Source organism: Mirounga leonina, unplaced genomic scaffold (assembly GCF_011800145.1).
Source record: "Mirounga leonina isolate KUSES-001 unplaced genomic scaffold, KU_Mleo_1.0 Mir_174, whole genome shotgun sequence".
NCBI lineage: Eukaryota > Metazoa > Chordata > Mammalia > Carnivora > Phocidae > Mirounga > Mirounga leonina.
Window position 1 is genome coordinate 74,915,993 of NW_023270451.1, and position 20,046 is coordinate 74,936,038.

The following is a 20,046-nucleotide window of genomic DNA, read 5'->3' on the forward strand; positions in this document are numbered from 1 at the left end:
AATGTCCAAATATTCTAAAGACTACTGGACAAGAGTCCAAGTTGATATGCATACCCAAGTACCTGGGTTTGAAGAAACATCTTGGTGCCCTGTTAGAGTAGGGATGTACGAGGTCCAATTAAAAAAATAAAGCCCTGGGCCTGGACGGGTTCACAGAGAGTCTACCGGCTCCACAAATCCACCAGGATTAATTTCCCTGATCCCTCATTGTGTAATTAGAGTGAACATATCTGGTATATTTGGCAGAACTCCAATTATTGGTTTCTTGGCCTGTTGTGCAAGAGCTGACATAGGGAGGAAGCCCAAGTGAAACCATAAACCACCCTCCCAGTCATATCTAAATCAAAACCAGTGTCACATTCTCAAAAGTAATGGGCACTAGGTGATATTAAATGATCAATTTTTAAGTTATGACAATGGTATGTGTTTATGTTTTTTAAAATTATTACCCCTTTATATGCCACCCTTAAAGACTACAAGAAGCCATGGTAGTGGTCCCCAAAACATCCCCATTTAATTCACAAGCAGAGCTCTTACAAAACCAGACATTATACTGGAGAATAATGCTGGATTACCACAAATTCAACCCAGTGTATCTAAATGCAGGGATCTTCTGACCTTGAGTGTATGACATAGGGCCACTGATTTGGCCAATTTTCCATTCCTTTCTGAAAAGAGAATCAAAAACTGTTTACATTCACCTGGTAGAGTTAACAGGGCTTTTAACTCCTCTGAATCCTATCCAAATGTAGTGCAAAGGGACATGAACCATACGAACATTCTGCAGAACACCACTTGGTTTACTGTATCAATGACATCATGTCTAAATGGATGGCAAGAAATGGCAAGTACATTGGAGGTCTTAATAAGACTACTAAAAAAGAGAGGTCCCACACATCAGTGAAGCTTCTAGGGTTTAGTGGTCGAGGGCATGCAAGAACATCCTGTCCAATCTAAAGGAAAGATTATTACTTTTCACAATTTGACTACTAGCAATGATGCACAGCACTGTGTAGTTCTCTTTGAATTCTGGAGGCAGCATACTCTACACTGAAGAATACTGTCTTGATCCATTTATTGGATGACATTAAATGCTTCCAGCTTAGAGTAGAGCCCAGAGCAGAAAACAGCTCTGCACCCAGAGCCAGTCTGCAAAGAAAGTACCCCTATCACTTGGGCCATACAACCAAGACGACTCCATGCTACTAGAGATATTGTGGAGGAGAAAAGATGCCCTGTGGGGTTTATGGCAAGCACCAATGGGAGAATCACAACATGGACTGGATTCTGAAACAAGGTTGTGCCATCTGCAGGAGAGAACCATATATCCTTCAACAAACCGCTCCTATACTACTCTGCTCTGCTGGAAGAATACCTGACTACAAATCACCAGAAGGTCATGACCTGGGTTCTGTCAGATCACTAAGCCATAAAGTTGGGTGGGCCCAGCTGCAATCCATCATTATATTTAACTGGGACCATCTGGGATTTGGCATGAGCAGTTCCAAAGACCACAAGTAAGATGTCTGAGTAGGTAACTCAGACTCCCCATATCATCCACTCTCACGTATAGTACCAGGCCTCTCATTTGACTCACACCTATGGAAATATGGAGGTCCCTAAGGACCATCTGACAGAGGAGGGAAAAGCTGAGATTGGTTTACAGCTGGGTCAAGTTGGCCTATGAGTCCAGGTCATAGGTGGCTACTGTTTCACTAAAGTCTACTCAGGAATGGCCCAGAGAAATGTAAGTAGGAAGAAATCTTCCCAATGAACATAATTTCAGGTAGGGTAGCTGGTCATCCACTTTGTGTGAAAAGATAGATAGCCTGATATATGAATATATAATGACTTACAGGCAATGGTGAATAGCTTGGCTAGTTGATCAAAGGCTTAGAAGGAAACAGGGAGGTGTGGGAAGAGGCACGTGGATGAACATATGAGAGTAAGTACAAGGAGTGAAGATCATTGTATTACATATTAATATCCACCAGTGAGCTCTCACTTTATAAGAACTAAAAACTTAGTAACGTGGACTCCACACTGTCATGAGCCATCCATGGCACAAGGGACTCCTGTGGAGTTGCCGTGATAGCAGCGTGAATGTTGTTTGGGTTCAACAGCAAGGGATTTCACTCACCAAAACTGAGCTGGTCACTGCCCCTGCTGAATGTCTAACCTGCCAGCAAAAGATACCAAGGCTGAGCACCCAATATGGCACCATCCTTCAAAGGTAATAACCAGCTACTTGATGGTAAATTGATCGCACTGAATCCTTTCCACTGTGGAAGGGGCAGCAACTGATCTTGACTGGAATCAACACACATTCTGGGTATGGGCTTACCTTTCCCTGCTGCTGGGTTTTGGTTGGCACCACTATGCGAAGGCTTACAGAGTATGTGACCCACCAACACAGGAGCTTGCATAACTCTGTCAGACTGGAGAAACTATTTGACAACAATGGAGTTGCAGAAGTGAGTACACAGCCATAAAATATACTGGTCCTATCACATCCCACACCATCCAGGAGCCTCAGGCCTAACAGAGAGTTGGAATGGCTTTTGAAGATGTTAACAGAATCCAGCTTTCAGAAGATACCCTAATGAGCACCACTCTCCAGGCTCAGTGTACTCACTAAATCCATGATCATTTCACAGTGCTGTTGTTTCCAGGGTAAAATACATGGATGCAGAACCCAAGGAGTAGGAGCAGCCCTGTCTTCCATCATTCCCATTGGCCCACTTGGGGAATTTGTGTTTCCCATCCCCAGAACTCTGGGCTCTGGGGGTCTGAATCCCAGATGGGGAACATCTCCACCGTGGGATGTAACAGGAGGCCCTTAAAAAACTTAAACTACCACTAGGCCAGTTATTTTGGGATCTTTGTGTCAAGAGAGTAGCAGGCACAGGAAGGAGTCACCATCTTGGCAGTAGTAATTGCTCCTGATCATTAGGTAGAGGTATAGTTGTTATTTGACAAGGTAGGCAAGAAGAATCTATTTGGCACCCAGATTACCCACTGGGGCAAACTTTCTGCAGTTCAACTCCTCCCTCTGCACCATCCTAGTGCCTTCACAGTGAAGGCACTTCTGAAGAAAGAGCAACAGGGATCAGGGTGATCAGAGCACCACATGAGCTGTAACTCCCAGGACACTGACCAAGGAAAAGTGGCCATACCAAAATGGACCTACAGAACTGAGTGAGAACTGAGTGACTCAACCCCTGGGGACTGAAGTGCACTGCTTCTGAGCCCTCAGCCCTTGTTCCCTTTCTTTTTCTTTTTTTTTTAACTACCTTGTGGAGGTAGGATTGACATCCTTGATGAGTCTGGAGATAAGTATATACTTATGAAGCCATCACCATAATCTATGCCATAAACTCATCCATCACTTTCAAGCGTTTCCTCCTGTCCTCATTAGTAATTGTTTTTTGTGATAAGAACCCTTAACATAATATCTACCCCCCCACCAGCAACATTTTAAGTCTAAAATACAGTGTTGTTCACTACAGGCACTCTGTTGTACAGATCTCAAGGTTTCATGCATCCTACACAACTGAAACTCTGTACCCTTTGACTATTACTTCCTCATTTCCCCTTCCTTGGATGAATCTGAAGGGCATTATGGTCAGTGAAATAAGCCAGACACAGAAAGACAAATACTATATGATACCATTTACATGAGGAATCAAAAACAGTCAAATGCATAGAAGCAGAGAGCAGAATACTGATTGCCCTTGTCTCCTTTCTTGATACTCAGCCAAGGACAGAAAGGAAAGCTGGGCTCCCAGCAGCTATGTTGGCAGAGGCTTACTGGAGAGGTTTGATTTCTTTGCCCTGGTTGTGTTACCCACTCCGCACCTCCTCATTGATCCTCTTAAGGTTAAAGGCAGAAGATTCCCCTGTTATAGCAAACACACAGGCAAATAACCAAACCTGCCTAACCAGTGCATAGATCCTCACTCTTGAACTTCCATTCCTTGCTCCTAACCTTGCAGGATCTCTTGACAGCTGACCCCAGGGCACACACATTTTCAGATTGGTGGAGAATGGTGCTTTAAGGTGGTAAGGGAACATCTCTCATAGTCCCAGGTCAGTATTCTCCATTATTTTCATTTTACCTCCATTATTTTTCTCTAATCCCTTTTCACCGTTCATGGAATATCTCAACCATACCCCATGGAATGTTTTTAAGCATTTTATTCTTTTAGCAATAAAAAAACTGCTATTAAATATACTTCCTTTAAATATATATATTTTAAATATTGTACCATAAATTCATTTAAAATTAGTTGTTAATAATATTCTTTATAGTAAAGAGTAGTTTTGACATTTTCCCATTTAATTACTGCTACGCTCTTTAATTTACTTAAACTATATATGATAGTACATATGATTTACAGACAAATAATTCAAAATGATGTAGCATGTTTGGTTAGAGAACTGGAAGGTATCAAAAATGCAGACCAAAGTTTAACTATGTACTGTTGTATTAGAAACTGCTTTCAAGATTTGGTGTTTGAAAGTTTATAATTCTGAGTTTCAAAAAGCTAGCTTATTTATTTTTAGGACTCTTATATGTGTTTCTAAATGAAGAAATAAAAGATAAGGGCTCAAGTTATGATTTACAAGCATATTTTCACAATTACCATACAGCTGGGTTTGGAGGCTTGGTTCCTTCAAAAATGAAAGGTCAAATTAGCCAGAATCACGGGTATATTTTTTCTTTGCGTATTGATTTTTTAAAGTACTGTGGATAACTCAATGTTGAGTGAATTTTGACTGAATGAATGTGTAGATGTGGTGAAGATCAGTAAGAGATAGGTTTGTGGAATAAGTACGCATCCTTCCTTTAATCACTGACTGAATATAGCTTTACGTTAAACAGTATGTGCTGGATCAATCCCACTGCCTCTCCAGATCCACTTCTTTCTTTATCCCACATCTCACTGTAAAAAGTTGACTTTCATGGGTTGCCTCAACAGTGCCCCTTGTAGTCTGGTTTCTACTAGATTTGGCCACTGGAGGTACTGAAGGTAAGTGAAGTTGGGGTATTTATTCCCTTAGCTGGTAGGTCACCTGGGCTGGCTAAGTCTTGTGACTAAAAGTTACAGCTCCTGTGAAGGGGCTCTCTCCATCTCCCCCCCTCACCTCTTCAGACTTGACTTGGCCATGACTCCTGCTGAGTTCTTCACTATCCCTTGTAGTTTCTCCACACTCTGCTCACACATTTCAAATCTTCTCTCTATTAAACACTCATCAAATACATGATTTAAGTTTGAGTATGCTACCTCTTTTCTGCCTAAACCCTAACTCTTATGTAATACAAGACTATGAATGAAAACAATGTGAAATTATATAATGTTCATAAAACGTGGCAGCTCGTGGTAGTCAGCAAATGTTAAAGAGCAATTGAATCATGAGCTCTCTCATCTGATATCTATCAAGTGCCACACGCGCTTAGCCAAACACATATTCAAGGCTCAAGAGAAATTCAGCTCAAATATTTACTTTATTCTGATTTTTAAAAGTAGAACTTGAAACCACAACATCTTTAACTATAAACACTCCCTAACAACCCCAAAAGTCTGCAAACCACCAGTTGGGAAAAAAAGTTTTGCTAAGTGAAGTGATTGTTTTTCACCCCATCCCAATGGGTAAATTATGAATAATGTATATGGGATATGTGTGTATGTGTGTGTTGGAGGGTGTGTGATGGTTTAGAATCCCTGAATATGTAAGAATGTACAACCTTACTGATGGAAATTAAGCATAGCAGCAAAGTTTGAAATGAATTTCCAATCCCTTAATCTATAAAATGGAAATAGAGCCACTAGCTTTCCTCTAATCCAGAGTACAAGCCGGGATCCAAAGAAGGATTATTTACCGTCCAGCGAGAGACACAGGTCTAAGACCATCCCATCCCATAACTGCCTGAGTCTCTGAGAAGCTGCGAGCAGCTGGATTATACACAGGGGATGAACATAGTAATACATTATTGTGGGAACATTATGTGAAAAGTTGGGAATCACTGACTTCTCAGCTAATAGCTATGATGGGCAGAGAGCTGTGAGCACTCCAAGATTGCTGCCTGAGAACAGAGGAAGCAAAGGAAACATGGTCACAGCAACTCAGGGTACAAACAGTCCAGTTTTCCCCCATTTGGTTGACCATGCCAACAGAAGACAAGGCCAGAAAAGGGAGCATAATGTGACACTAGGGGATACCTGTCACAAGATATGTTTATTGATTTTCTTTTAATAAAATTCCTCCAACTCTATTATGGCTTAAAAGTTACTGGGGGAGTGTCAGCTATTAGGCTGTCCAGTGAAGATATGTTTGCAAGGCAAAGAGCTTGTTTGTCCAGATCCTTCCTACCCTGCCCATCTCTAACCTCAAAGCTAGCTGTGCCTAAATACCTGTTTCTTCTATCTCACACACACACACACACGCACACACTCTCTCTCTTATGGGAGAGTTGAAGATAGTCTACAATCTACTAAGTAAGAGAAAGTCCACAAGCCCCAAGGCAACACCAGAAAGAGTAGGGTAGATGGACCCAATGAAGGAAGGCCACATAAGAGTAGAGGGCTGACTTCCTTCTCCCTCACAATGTAAAATGCTAGTAAAAATCATTCCACTCCCCCTTCCTCCTCCTCCTCATCTTACTTTTACCTCCTTCCCCTTTCAACCTATTTCATCTGTCCTCTTTACAGGCTAGAAAGGAACCAACTAAAGGTCACTGTGAACTGAGGAGATAATACCAGTTAAAATGGAAGGCCATACCCTTGAAGCAGAGATAGGTAGCCTTCCAAAGAAAAACTTGGTAACTGATGCTACAATATGATATTTTCTTTCCAGCACTGGTCAAAACAGCAAAATTCATGAAACTTTTTCTAAGTCTCACTCACCCTCAACACTCCTCAGATAGCCAATATTTCCTTGCATCTCTCTATTGTCAAAAATGCTATGCTGGTCAGCTCATCCCAGTGCTTGATCCAAAAAGTCAATTAACTTATGAGGAATATATTCTTCCAAATTGCCTTGCTTTACTCAATCAAAACTTCCCTTTACTGAGCCCAGCTTACTATCAATTAAAAAAAAAAAACAATCTTTGTAGTGTGATTCACCACCAGTTTAACCTTCCCACAGGGTCCTTATATCCCTAAAGTAGATCTTTGTACAAAGAAAAAAGCCATAACCCAAATCAATATCATGTCAATAACATGTAGAATCTATGGGGTTTCATAGCATGTGGCCTGAGGACCCACCCTTTCCCCCACCTTCCTTTTCCCAGTGGCCCTGCACTCCAAGAGGCCTTTTACCAACCAGTCACACTGAGAGAGAGAGTAGACATAAACAGCTACAAAATGAGGAGGCCATCTCATTCCAGGAATGGGATAGTGTCCTAAGAGAGCAACACATTTCTTGCTTCTGTGTTGTCCTTTCTCTGTTGAGTTCTGCTCAACCACAATACTGTGTCAACAAAAGTAGAGCTGCTCAACAACCCACCGATTTGCTGCTGCTGAGCCAGGAGTGTGACCAGCCAGTAGTCCCCGGGAGGGGGTTTTAGCAAAATAAGCAGTGTTCTTTTTTTAACTATGGACAATGAAATTCACCGTAACAGTGTAGCCAACTCTCTTAAAATGTCCTCATACCTGGATTAAGACCCCTGCCTCTTGCAGTGAGTTCTACGACAACTAAAACAACTCTTGAGGAAAGGGACCTGGAGAAATAAGGCCTTTCAGAAAGGGAGAGATGTACTGAGCACTGGATTCGGGTGAGAAGACTCATCTACCTCGGGTGCTTGCAAAGACCTGGGGAGCCTCCCGCGATGGCCATGGGCTGCCGGGCCCCTTACCTTACCACACTGCTTACATTTTCCCTCCTGTCGACGCCTGTGTACCCAGTGATGACGCACAAAGTTCTGTGGGAAAACAAAATTAAATGAGTATGTTTAAATTTGCCAACCCCATTATTAGTTTTTTTAATGTTTTAAGCATATAGATTTCCATAAGCCATAATCTGAGCCCCTATTAGCACAAAACCAAATACGTGTCTGAGTGATTTGTTTAACAATAAACATGAATCCGCTTGGAAAACTGAAGCTACTCCCATGCCCAGTGATCTTTGGTATTTGTAGAAGCCGTTCATCGTGTCCTCCCTCCACGTCTTCCTCGTGGCCACACCATAATGCCATTTCTCTGCTTCCTTCCTAGTAGAACACTGTGCAGATGTGGGAGGTCACTGAAATCCCCTCAGAGAGGTAAAAAGGTGAGGGAGATAAGATGGAGCAACAATATCCATTTTTAAAAACAAATATGTATGTAATGCTTTATATACGCCGGACACCAAACATCCGCATTAGAAAGAACTTCAAGAAATTAAGTTCTCAGAAAGAAACAGATCTCCTCATTCAGGACATACAGGAGGAGAATTTTTCATTAGCAAAAAGTGAAGGGAAAGAAAAGCTGAAGGAGAAAGATGACAGAGGCAAGAAATGCGGGCCCATCGTGATGTTTGTACAATGACATTGTGTTTAAACTGTCCTTGGGTTCTAGAAATTAGATCCGCTTTCAAAGTCTATTCTGGTCTTGGGCCATAGGAAACACAGAACTTCCTTTTCCTCCCAAATAGACAATCAGTCCTTGGGCAGGGAGTTAAGGAGCCCCATTACCACTGCTCTTAGGATATATTATAGAGAGAAAGTTGTCTTCAGGCCCAATAGCACAAATAAACTTACATACAACTCATCCTTCTTAGACAAATATATGTAAAATATTTCCTCTTTTTTTCTCTTGCCCTTTTCTGAGAAAACACATTTTACCTGACACTAACATGTCTATCATCAGGCCACAACCCATATTTCCCTTTAAAAGGTCATTCAGCAAATACTTACTAGATGCCTACTACCTGCTAGGCCCTGTTGTAGGTACACAGGTTTACAGGAAATAGATCAGCATTGAGGAAAAAAAGGGTTCTATCGACACATGAAATTCAGAGTGATGAAAATACCTCTAACAAACATGAGCATTATCTAAAATGTTACCTCCATTTCTCTTTATAATGTCAAATCAATTCAAGTTAAAACTAAACAAAGATCCTGGAGGAATAATGGTCTTTTAACTATAATAAGATATAAAGAAGCATAACAGTCCCCTAATTAGTCTAAATTTTGTCTTGCTTTTCCCACTGAGGCAGTTTAATAAAACAAGGACACAATTCTTATATTGTTCTCAGAAAGAAGTTAATAATATTTTTGAGTACTCACTGTGTCAGGCACTTTTAAAATGCTTTAAATGTAATAATTATTTTAATTTTCATGAGAATTTTTATGAGTAGAGGTGCTATTCAGTCAGTATGTACCAGAAAAATCCCATGGGTTGTTAAAACACTGAAATATTTCTATACTGGTTGATAAATTAGTTTAGTTCCCCTATGATCCCCCTGGCTCCTCCCTAACTGCCATAACACCCCACCTCACCCCACCCCCTCAACATTGGAAATCATTTCTATCCCCTCACTATTAAGCAACTAGAATGTTCATTTTTGGCAGGTGTCTGGGATTCTGTTCCAATGACCTCTCTTTCAAAAACAAATCACGTTGCCTGAACAATGCCACTGGGATCCCCCCAGCCCAGCACACTCAGAAGACTGGGCTGTGCCCAACTGATGGTTTTTGTCCGTGTAAGTTTAAGTATCACACAAACAATGCTGGGTCCCATGGCCAGCTGTGGCTCTCAGAACAGTGGCAGCAAGTCAGGAACCTGCCCAGTTATCAGGGTCCACACCACCTCCTGGGGATGAAGTTGCTGGACCCTGCGCCGCTGTACCTCACAGGTGAGGCTGATCACTTCAGCCTTCCATCCACTCAGGTGATGAGAACTCTAGCCCACTGCTGGCTTAAGAATGGAACTAGAGGGTATTATGCTAAGTGAAATAAGTCAATCAGAGAAAAACAAGTACCATATGATCTCACTGATGTGTGGAATTTGAGAAACAAGGCAGAGGATCATAGGGGAAGGGAGGGAAAAATGAAACAAGATGAAACCAGAGAGGGAGACAAACCATAAGAGACTCTTAATCTCAAGAAACAAACTGAGGGTTGCTGGAGTGGAGGGGGTGGGAGGGATGGAGTGGCTGGGTGATGGACATTGGGGAGGGTATGTGTTGTGGTGAGCGCTGTGAATTGTATTAGACTGAATCTCAGACCTGTACCCCTGAAACAAATACAAATAATGCATTATGTGTTTTTTTTTTAAAGATTTTTATTTATTTGACAGAGAGAGACACAGTGAGAGAGGGAACACAAGCAGGGGGACTGGGAGAGGGAGAAGCAGGCTTCCCACCGAGCAGGGAGCCCGATGCGGGGCTCGATCCTAGGACCCTGGGATCATGACCTGAGCGGAAGGCAGACGCTTAATGACTGAGCCACCCAGGCGCTCCACATTATGTGTTTAAAAAAAAAAAAAAAGAAAGAAAGAACAGGGCTGGGGAGGACTGGGCCAGCTGCCAACTATACCATATCTCAATTCATAATGTTTTAGGGCACATTATCAGAGGGTTTTGCTTGAATTATCATTATCATCCTCCTTTTAGAGATCATAAAACTAAGGTATTGAGCAGTGACTTCAGATGTAAGGGTCAGAGCAAGGATTCAAAGCCAGGCAGGCTGGCAACGGAGTCTACACTCTGAACCCCTGGGTCGCTATGCCTTTCCTCTGTGCTGAAAGCTCGGGATCAAGCTCCTTCAGGAAATGATTTCAATGACAGTCAGTAGTAGAAATATTGAATATACAAAAATGTCAGACAATACTATGAGAGAGAAAAATTTACTGTAATTGCTGTTAGTTTAGCAGAAGCGGTGGGAACATGAACAATGTCATTGATGATAAGGGAAATTATCTGCTTATGGAGATTATAAATCACCTAATGACTATCAATTGAGGGAGGGAAATGTTGGAAGAATTTGATGCAATTGCCTATGAAATCAGGGCTGACTCATAGGGTTATTTAGCTAGTGACAGCTCTAATCAAAAGATTAAGGCAACAATTTCCAGAAATCAACAATTATTTAGAAATTATAAGACTGACTTAATGAATCATTTATGTTGCAATATGTGTCACTTGGTAAGCAGATTTATAATACCATGTAATTTAATCTGTTTAGGGAATATAAGGGAACACTTTTAAATTGTTTATTTAAATATTACTATATGACTCAGGAAGTTGTTAAATATTTTTAATATCATTCTTCCTAGAAATTGGGTCACAAATTAAGGCACAGAGAAAGTAACTGAAACAAAAGCACTCCTTGAGAAGAAACTGAGTAACTGCCTCCCATATGGAGATCTGATTTGAGAGGTCAAACATCCTTCTATGAAAAGACCTTCTTAGGCCTAATAGAAATTCTATCACTGCTTTAACAGTTTGAACAAATATCCAATAAATGTGTGCTGAGTGGAATGGAATTCTGAACCTAATTTTTTTGATGATCAACTCATGTAGGTGTCACTTGGGAGGAACATAAGTTGCCATATCAATCAGGGGTAAGAACCCAATTTCTATGGAATCACTGCTGTTTTCTAATCCTTACTCCCAAGTACTTTCATTTTTCACACTCTTTCCTTTTGACTATTATTCACATCTCCTAAATTATGAAGCTGAAATTAGACTCGGGATCCTTACACTGCAAATGTGAGTGACACACTGCTGTTAAGATAGCAAAGCAAGGCTTCTAACACCATGACATCTTTTTATTGTTCATCAATAATCTCTGAATTATTCATATACTATCTTCAAGTACTGGGCAAGGAAAGGGCTATTACTTATGGGTGTTAAAATCTCAGTGATACGCTATTTCAGGGTCTATACTCAGTATTGTTAGCAGAAATACATAACACACTTGCTTATTTTCAAACAGCAAATTCAATTCCTAATATTACTCATAGAGTGCATGAAAGAATCTTGAAATTATAACCTAATCTATATAGCTTATGTCTTGGAAAACCGAGGTCCAGAAAGATTCCACCTAGAGGAGTCCTACCAATGTTCTTTAACAAACTTCCACATGTCAGACATTCCACAAAGCACAAGGTACAGCGATTAACAATCGCTGCTCTAGATCCCTGCACTGGAGATACCAGAAAGTGGAAAAGCAGCAGAGGTATGATTTGAACCCAGCCAAACTATTTCTAAGGTGACTGTTCTTTCATTGACATTCAGTAAACTATGCAAGGTCTCTTAATTAAGAATCTCAAGTGAGTCATAGCCCTCCTTAAGTTTCATCTTCAAACTGTCCTCTTAGAACAAGTGTTCTTAGGCATTGGGGGAGAAATTAACTCCTGTATAATTGCTTTCAGTCAACAGACAGTCAACAGATCACATCCTCTATGTCCTGGTACAGTGAGTTTGGGACAAATTCCATGAGTGACCTCCCAAAGCATACACTTCAGGGGGATAACAAACGAGCAAATGAGTAATACCCATAAATAATTATGGAAGTCATCAAAGAAGTCCTTGGAGGGGATGATATATGAGCTGAGGCCTAACTCTAAGAAACCGTTAGCCATAAAGAGGTTTCCAGTACAACAGTGAACTACATAAATGTCGGAACGTGGGGAATACCTGGATGCATGCCTCAAGAACTGAAAGAAAGTCCATGTGGCAGCTGGATGGGTCTGGAGAGCTAGGCTTGGGCAAGACTATGCAGGGCTTTTCATGCCATGACAAAGAGTTGGGTTTTACTCTAAGTGCTATGAAAACTAATGGAACATTTTAGGATGAAAAATTACAGGATCTGATTTCTGTTTTAAAAATCATCCTCTTAAATCCCGATGGATTAGAGGGGGAAATTAAGGAATCATAAAGAAGCTATTGCACTAGTCAAAAGAGATCATGGTGTCTTAGTCTAGGGTGCTTGTTGACAACAGAAATGGAGATGAGCAGGTAATTTGAAATATATTTCATAAATAAAATTGATAGGCTGGCAAATGAATTAGATGTGTGGAATACATGAGAGAAGGAATCAATGATCCCTCAGTCTTTTTGACTGAGGACCTGGATCAAGCGTCATCTCATTTTCTGAGATGCAAAAGAATTGAAAAAAAAAGTTTTTATGGTGATGTTCATAAAGAGTTTAGTTTTTTAATGTTTAGGTTTGAGATGATCATGATGCATTCAAGGGACATGTCAAATGGAACTCTAAGAAGTGTGGACTGGAACTATAAAGTTAGGAGTTATCAGCTCAGATATGATTTTTAAAGCCATGAAATTGGATGAGCTCTCCCAACAAGAGTGGACAGAGAGAAAATATGGCCAAGTACCAAGCCCAGAGGATTCTGTATGACTCAGGGGGAGTGAATGATGAAAGAGAGTGGGAAGGACCCTCCAAAAAAGGTAAGAGGAAAATTAGGAAAGATGTCATGACAGGAGAGGTATTTAAGAAGGGTGGAACCTTGAATAATTTGAATATATTTGAAAGATTAAATAAGAACAGAAAAATATCTAATGGGTTTGGTATCTGGGAGATTTTGGCAACATTGAAAAAAAGCAATTTCAGTGAATGGACAGAGTAGAAATCAGATGAGGACAGGTGAAAATGACGGGGAGGTGATATACTAAAAACAGTGATAGAGACAACACTTTGTGGAAGTTTAGCAATGAATGCAAAACTGAGACTTGAACAGCAGTTAAGACACAGTTGGAGGCTAAGAAATATTTTTGCTTGTTTATTTTTTAAGAGGGGAGATGTCAGAGCATGTTTATGGTGATGGAAATAATCTAGAGGAGGGGTGGAGAGTTGAAGATGTAGGAATGGAAGAAATTATTAAGTTCTTGTTGCAAAGACAAGAGCAGGTGTTCAAAATACTTGTGGAGGAGGGTCTGGCTTCACAGAAGAGAAGGGATACCGCTACTAAAAACTAAAAAAAACATATAACCCCTTGCATTAGAAAATGGCCCACGCAATCACAACTGTCTATCTATCTAGAAAGAGAGAAATTAAAGGACAGGGAGCTGAACGTGGACATATGGATCCCCAGGTGGAAATTCACTCAGTTCGTCTTAAAAACACAAAAGGATTCCTTCTAATTTTCTCCTTCATTAGGGCTCTGAGTTATCTTCTGGCCAATGCTGCTGTGCACTTGGGCGGCACTGAAGGTACCCACAAGCCTATCATTTTTCTTGCACTTTCCTCACCCTATGTATAGCCCGCCACCTTCCTATTGCTGACATAATGGCCAAACACAGTGGGAGAAGACAAGTGACGGGGACAACTATTTTTCATCTCTCCACAATGTCCACTCCCAAACTACCCTCCTTCCATGTTTTCTCCTAATCTTGTATTGGTAACGAGATCATTCTTTTTTCACTGTGTGTTCTTCATTGTCATTAAAATGTCAGTGACCCTCTCTGTACTGACACAACTTCTCTATTCCTTTTCTACACATTCATCTATTCTCATAGCTTTAATTACTATCTATATATGTGCTGACAATTCACAAATGTCTTCCCTCTAACCCAATCTTCTTCATAAGCTCCAAACTCACGTACCCACTCAGCGTTCTACTGGGCATCTCCAACTGAGGCCTCAAGGACACCACACACCTGAAAATTCTACAACTAAATTCATCAACTTACCTCCCCACCCCATTCTCAAATCAACTCATTCTCTAACATCTCATTGGTTTTCCAGGGCAGAAGCCTGGTTTAACTCTGGGCTCCTCTGTCTTTGGGCCCATCATCCAATCAATTATTACATCCTGTCAATTTTACTGCCTTCAAATTCATATGTACCAGTTATCTCCACCCTCAATATTACTCATAGTTCAGATCAGCCGTAGAAGAGCTCCTTAAATTGTCTCCATGCCTCCAATATGGCTGCTCTTGAACTATATGGTATTCCCTCCACACTGCAGCCAGAATAACATATTCTACTTAAAATAGTTTAATGCTCCAGGGCACCTGGTTAGTTCAGTCGGTTGGGCATCCAACTCTCGATTTTGGCTCAGATCATGATCTCAGGGTTGTGAGATAGAGCCCTGCATCCGCGGGGAGTCTACTTGAGATTCTCTCTTCTTCTCCCTCTGCCCCTATCCCTTCCTTTCTCTTTCTCTTTCTCTCTCTCTCTCAAATAAACAAATAAATTTAAAAAAAATAGTTAATGCCCCCCCCCCAATTACCACGATGATAAAACACTCAGCTTGTAACATGGCTTACAAGGACCTTCATGGCCTAGCCCCTGCTTATCACTTGGATTTCACATATTTGTTATGTTCTCTCTCATTTTTGTGCTTGGGAGCATGTGCTCTTTCTGTCTAGGAGACTGTCGCCTCCTAACTACTGTCCCACCTCACACACCTTCACTTAGATAACTCCTCTGGATCTCAGTTTACTTGCCACCTCTTCCAGGAAGCCCCTTCTCTGGTATCCTACCTCTCTCGCCTATTCATCAGTGCACAGAGCTAGTCTGAGGAGTGTACCAGCTGGGAAGGTTTCCAAGGAGCTAAATCTATACGTGGAACTGAAAATAATCTCCCTGGGAATGTAAATGAAATGGAGAACATATATTTCACAAAAATGACACCTACCACACTTTCTCTTAGGAAGAGCACCATACACAATGGTAACACCTGGGCAGCTAAACTGTGTTCTAAGAAGGATAGGGTCTGTTCATTGCAGCCTTTTGTTTTGCCAATTGAAGAGTGCAATTTGGGACCTGGAGCTAGACTATCCAGGATAACACAGAAGCGCTGAGACCCTCTACCAACAACCTCACCTTCTCTAACTTTTCCATGTTGTGCTCCCTTTCCTTGAAAAAGAGCTAAACGAACCCATCTGACTAAGCGCAGCTCTCCTCCTGTCCTCCCCACTGCTTACCACTAACAGAGCAACTGCTCTTCGCTATGATTTCCTGTTTACTTGCTTGTCTTCACGCCTGGGCCGTGAGGTCAAGGACTGAGCACTGAATGTAGTTCTTCCATCTACCTAGCTACCTACTGACTTAGCAGATAAAAACATTGCAATTCAGAAAGATGAGGTAAGACGCCTCAAATCACACAGCGTCTAGACAGGTATGGAAACCAATCAGGCTCCAGTGTCTGTGGGAATACTCGGTAACTATGCTGCCCCCTGAATAGTTTCTATCCACTCAAAATTGAAAAATGGAGTTAAGATGGACCGTAAGACAATAAAGTGTTATTTACTTCTTACCTCTTCAATTCTACCACTGCCTCCCTACCTGCTCTTTAAGACCTTAGCTCCCCAATGCATTTCATGAGAATAGTAAAGGGCAGTATACACATGCTGAAGAGACTGGGAGATTTTACTCATGGTATTTATTGATGTATTAACAAGAAACCGATGTGGCTTAGAGGGAGCTAGACTTCAGTTTTTAATCCCTGGTGAATGTCTGTTAGCCCAGTGCATCAATGGGAAATAAAGGTGGTATCTGAAGCCAAGCTCTGAAACACTCACTTCTCTTGGCGATCTTGAGCCCCCTTCTCGAAATGTTGGTTTACATCTGAAATTAATCTGTCATTTAAAAAGAAAAGTGTATTACATTAGGGATAAGCACCGGACTAGATTGACTTACCTGAACAAAGCAACAGTGACATATATGGAGACCACAAAACAACCCAAAGAATAAGGAACACAGTGTAACACTTCAAATCATCACCCTAGATAACTATAGAGACCCCAGGCGATCCTCTATCTCCAATCCATGTCTCTTCATTCTCATTGATGAAATCAACATATCTCTAAACAATAATCCTCTTACACTGTAAGTTTGAGAAAAAGAGATAAAGAGTAAGAGAAAATATGTAAGGCAGCTGAAATCACCCAGCTATGTTTCAGATTTTAAAAGTAGGACAACATAAACTTGAGAAATATTTAATATGATGATGATGATTCACACACTGAAATTTTTCTTTAAGTCTTCAGTACTGCCTTTCTTTTAGATAGGCAGGTCTCCCCGTAACATGTCCATCCTCTTTAGTTACTTGATAAGGTGAAAGGAGTATAGAAATGAAAGAGGACATAAGTAAGTGGGATTGGAACAGCAAAAAGAAATATATATATATATATATATATATATATATATATGTTGGTAGTCATCCCTACAAAATAGCAGTTGGCAACAATCGGTAACGTGTTCATGAAAATAATGAATGTTGCAGGGGATGAAAATATTTCAACACATTCACACATGGCAGCTCAAGAACACAGATAACACAGAGACTTACGCATGGAAAGACAGGAGAAACAAGAAAGAGAAGACGGCAGACGACACAATCACGGCTGGAGCCCCCCCTTTCCTGCAAGTGACTGATCCATGGACTCTGCAGAATCTGCTTCTTCTGGAGGCAAGACACCACGGGGATGTCACCTCCAGCCCACCCACACATTTGTGCTGTGCAAGCAGAATGGTGCCCCCGAGGAAGAAAGGAGAGCTGCCTTCTGGCCTGGCTCTCTTCCTTACAGCCACTTTAGGAAGAAGAAACTCAAAAGGTCAGACCAATCTAAACAATGATTTTAAAGAGCTTATGGATTTTTTTTTCTTAAAGAAAGAAGATTTTTCTTTAAGGAAAAAAACATCTTGCGGAAAATTCTATGGGTGAACAACGTTTGTCATTGTAAAAAAAAAAAAAAATCTCGTGTACCAGGCTCTTCTCTCTAACCTTACCACTCCTCCTCCCAAGAGGCAACATAAAATGATACCGAATTATCCTTCAGCAAACAATAGGGTGAGTTAACCTGAAGCACTGGTTTTCCATTACTAGTCTGGTAACGATGTCGGTCTTTCAGCGTTTTCAAAGGGCACGGTTTTGAAAAAGTTGGAAATAGCAAGTGACAGCTTGTCTTAGAAGCCCAAACACTTGCAATGTAGCCAACACTGCAGCAGGTGGCGCTGTCTCACCTTTTCTAGCTGTTCAATGCAGGCGGTGTGGACGACGATTTTACAGACCGCACACTTCCTCCTCAGGGCCGATTTCTACAACATTCAATTCAAAATACAAAAAGAAACGTTACCAGTCTGCTCTGGAGAGCTCCCTGGCATTAAAGAGAGTATACATAATGAAAGCAAACATAAGCAAATTTAAAACACCATCTTAAGCATTTGAAAATAGGGCAAACTTTAGTCTTTTGACCCACCTCCCACCTCCGTATCTCGATGACTTAGGGAGGCTAGATTTTCTCTCCAAAACAGAATACTTATAATAGCTGCTATATACTGAGCATATAATATGAACCAGGCTCTTTACTCTGTTGTTCTTAAGTTTTATAACCTAACAACGTAGACATTAGTCGCCTCCGTTTTTATGGTTTTTTGTTTGTTTTTGTCTTTTTACATTTTTACGCCAGTAGGTAAGCAGCGGGACCAACATGCAGAATTAGGTCTCAGCTCAAAACAGGCACTCCTTCCCTACTGCCAAGAGCCGACATCTCAAGGGGCCAATCGCTTTAGGCTTCTATCCCAGGCACGAATCTCTACGAAGCTACTTGGGTCTTCCCTCAAATCTTCAGCAAAGTAATAAGACAAGCCTAACTCTTCCACCTGGTAATAACAATCAACAGTAATAATAGCAGGAGCAGCTAACACGAATGCCAGACTCGCTGTGAGTCGGGCACTCGGAAGCACTTCACAAATAGTAGTAATTCATTTAACCTTCAACAACGCTAAGAAATTGGTAGTATTTTTCCTCCCATTTCACGGATGAGAAAGTGGTGGCACAGTAAGCGATGTGTGTGAGGTCTCGTAATGAGGACACAGCAGAGCCGGGGAGGCTAGCTCCGAGCTCATGCTTGTCCGCATGACACAGTTTGGCCTCTTGGATGGTCAGTACCAGTTTCAATGCACAATAAAAATACTTTTGGAGGTGTATCTTTCCCCTAACAATAAAACAAAAAAACAAAAACAAAAACAAAAAACCCCAAGCAGCAGGGTGAGAGAGGAACAGGGAGAATCTCGATCCTGCCAGTGCCATGTAAAATCCAAGCGAGGAATGTTCAGGCCTCCCCAGACGGCACAGGCTAGAAGGTAGGTCCGCATGAGTAACTTTGGGGCTTGAGCACTGAAAGCAGCTTCATATAACAAAGCTAATCTGTGAAATAGTGAATCAAAGCATCCAAGTGTGAAAGGCCTTGAGTCCTTATTCTTAGGAAAGGTGCTAGTATAGATTGCTGGCAAGCTGCCCTCTTCTGATGTGTGGCTTCCCCTGTGGAGGTATAATTTGGGAGCCAAAAATCGAGGTATTGCTACTACCAAAGAAGATTAGAAGGACTGCAAACCGCCCCCTTGGAAAGGGCGGTATCAGGAACGTAGCTTCAGCCGGCTCCCTCCCAGACGGTTCCACGCGTTCAACGTGGGGTATGCAAAGAGCTATCTGCCTCCCACGAGGCACCCAGAACCCTCCAGCAACTCCACTTGCAGTCTAGACACCTGCTGACTGAGGTTTAGTTACCGGCTTGCAGAGGGCTCTCCTCTGCCTGAGGAAAGAACATGGTCTGGAACATTAAATAAGTCTGACAATCAATTGATTTTGCAAAGAACAAAGGATAAGGGAAACTCAAGCATCTAGCCCCACTACTGGAAAGTGTCTCAGCTCTACTACTGAAAAGACAGGAGGGGGAGGAGAAAGAGGGTGGGAGGGGGAAGAACAAGGAGGAGCCCTAGTAGAAGCCGCACCAGCACTCAGGGCAACAAGAACAGGATTCTAGTTGGCAAATTTTCACAAGCACAATGCCCATAAGCAAATTCAGGTTGCTCTCCTGTTTCCTTCAGATTTCCGGGCAGAGATCACTGAGGTGGCACCATCTGCAGAAAATGCATGGGGCATTTGAGTCACGTGGCCAGTCAGAGTTGCAGTGATGCTAAGGAAACTGGAATGGATTCCAGTCTACTCGTTATCCACAAAACCCCTGGTAGCTTACACTGCAGACAAACAAAGCAACTCTGCTCACAGTAGGCAACCACTGATGGGCTACGGTTTTTTAAGCACACAGACAAGCCTCCTTCCTTATCAATAAGTCCTGCTCCAGTCTGGC

General features: G+C 41.6%; 1 protein-coding gene across 1 annotated transcript in view; it reads right to left on the reverse strand.

Moving 5' to 3' along the window:
* Positions 1 to 20,046, reverse strand: part of DGKI (diacylglycerol kinase iota) — a 428,452-nt gene that overhangs the window by 226,655 nt on the left and 181,751 nt on the right. The window contains exons 4-6 of the mRNA XM_035021183.1: positions 17,918 to 17,992; positions 16,474 to 16,530; positions 7,859 to 7,924 (exon numbers count right to left, since the gene is read on the reverse strand). Coding sequence (XP_034877074.1) covers positions 7,859 to 7,924; positions 16,474 to 16,530; positions 17,918 to 17,992 — 198 coding nt within the window. The remainder of the gene's footprint in view (positions 1 to 7,858; positions 7,925 to 16,473; positions 16,531 to 17,917; positions 17,993 to 20,046) is intronic.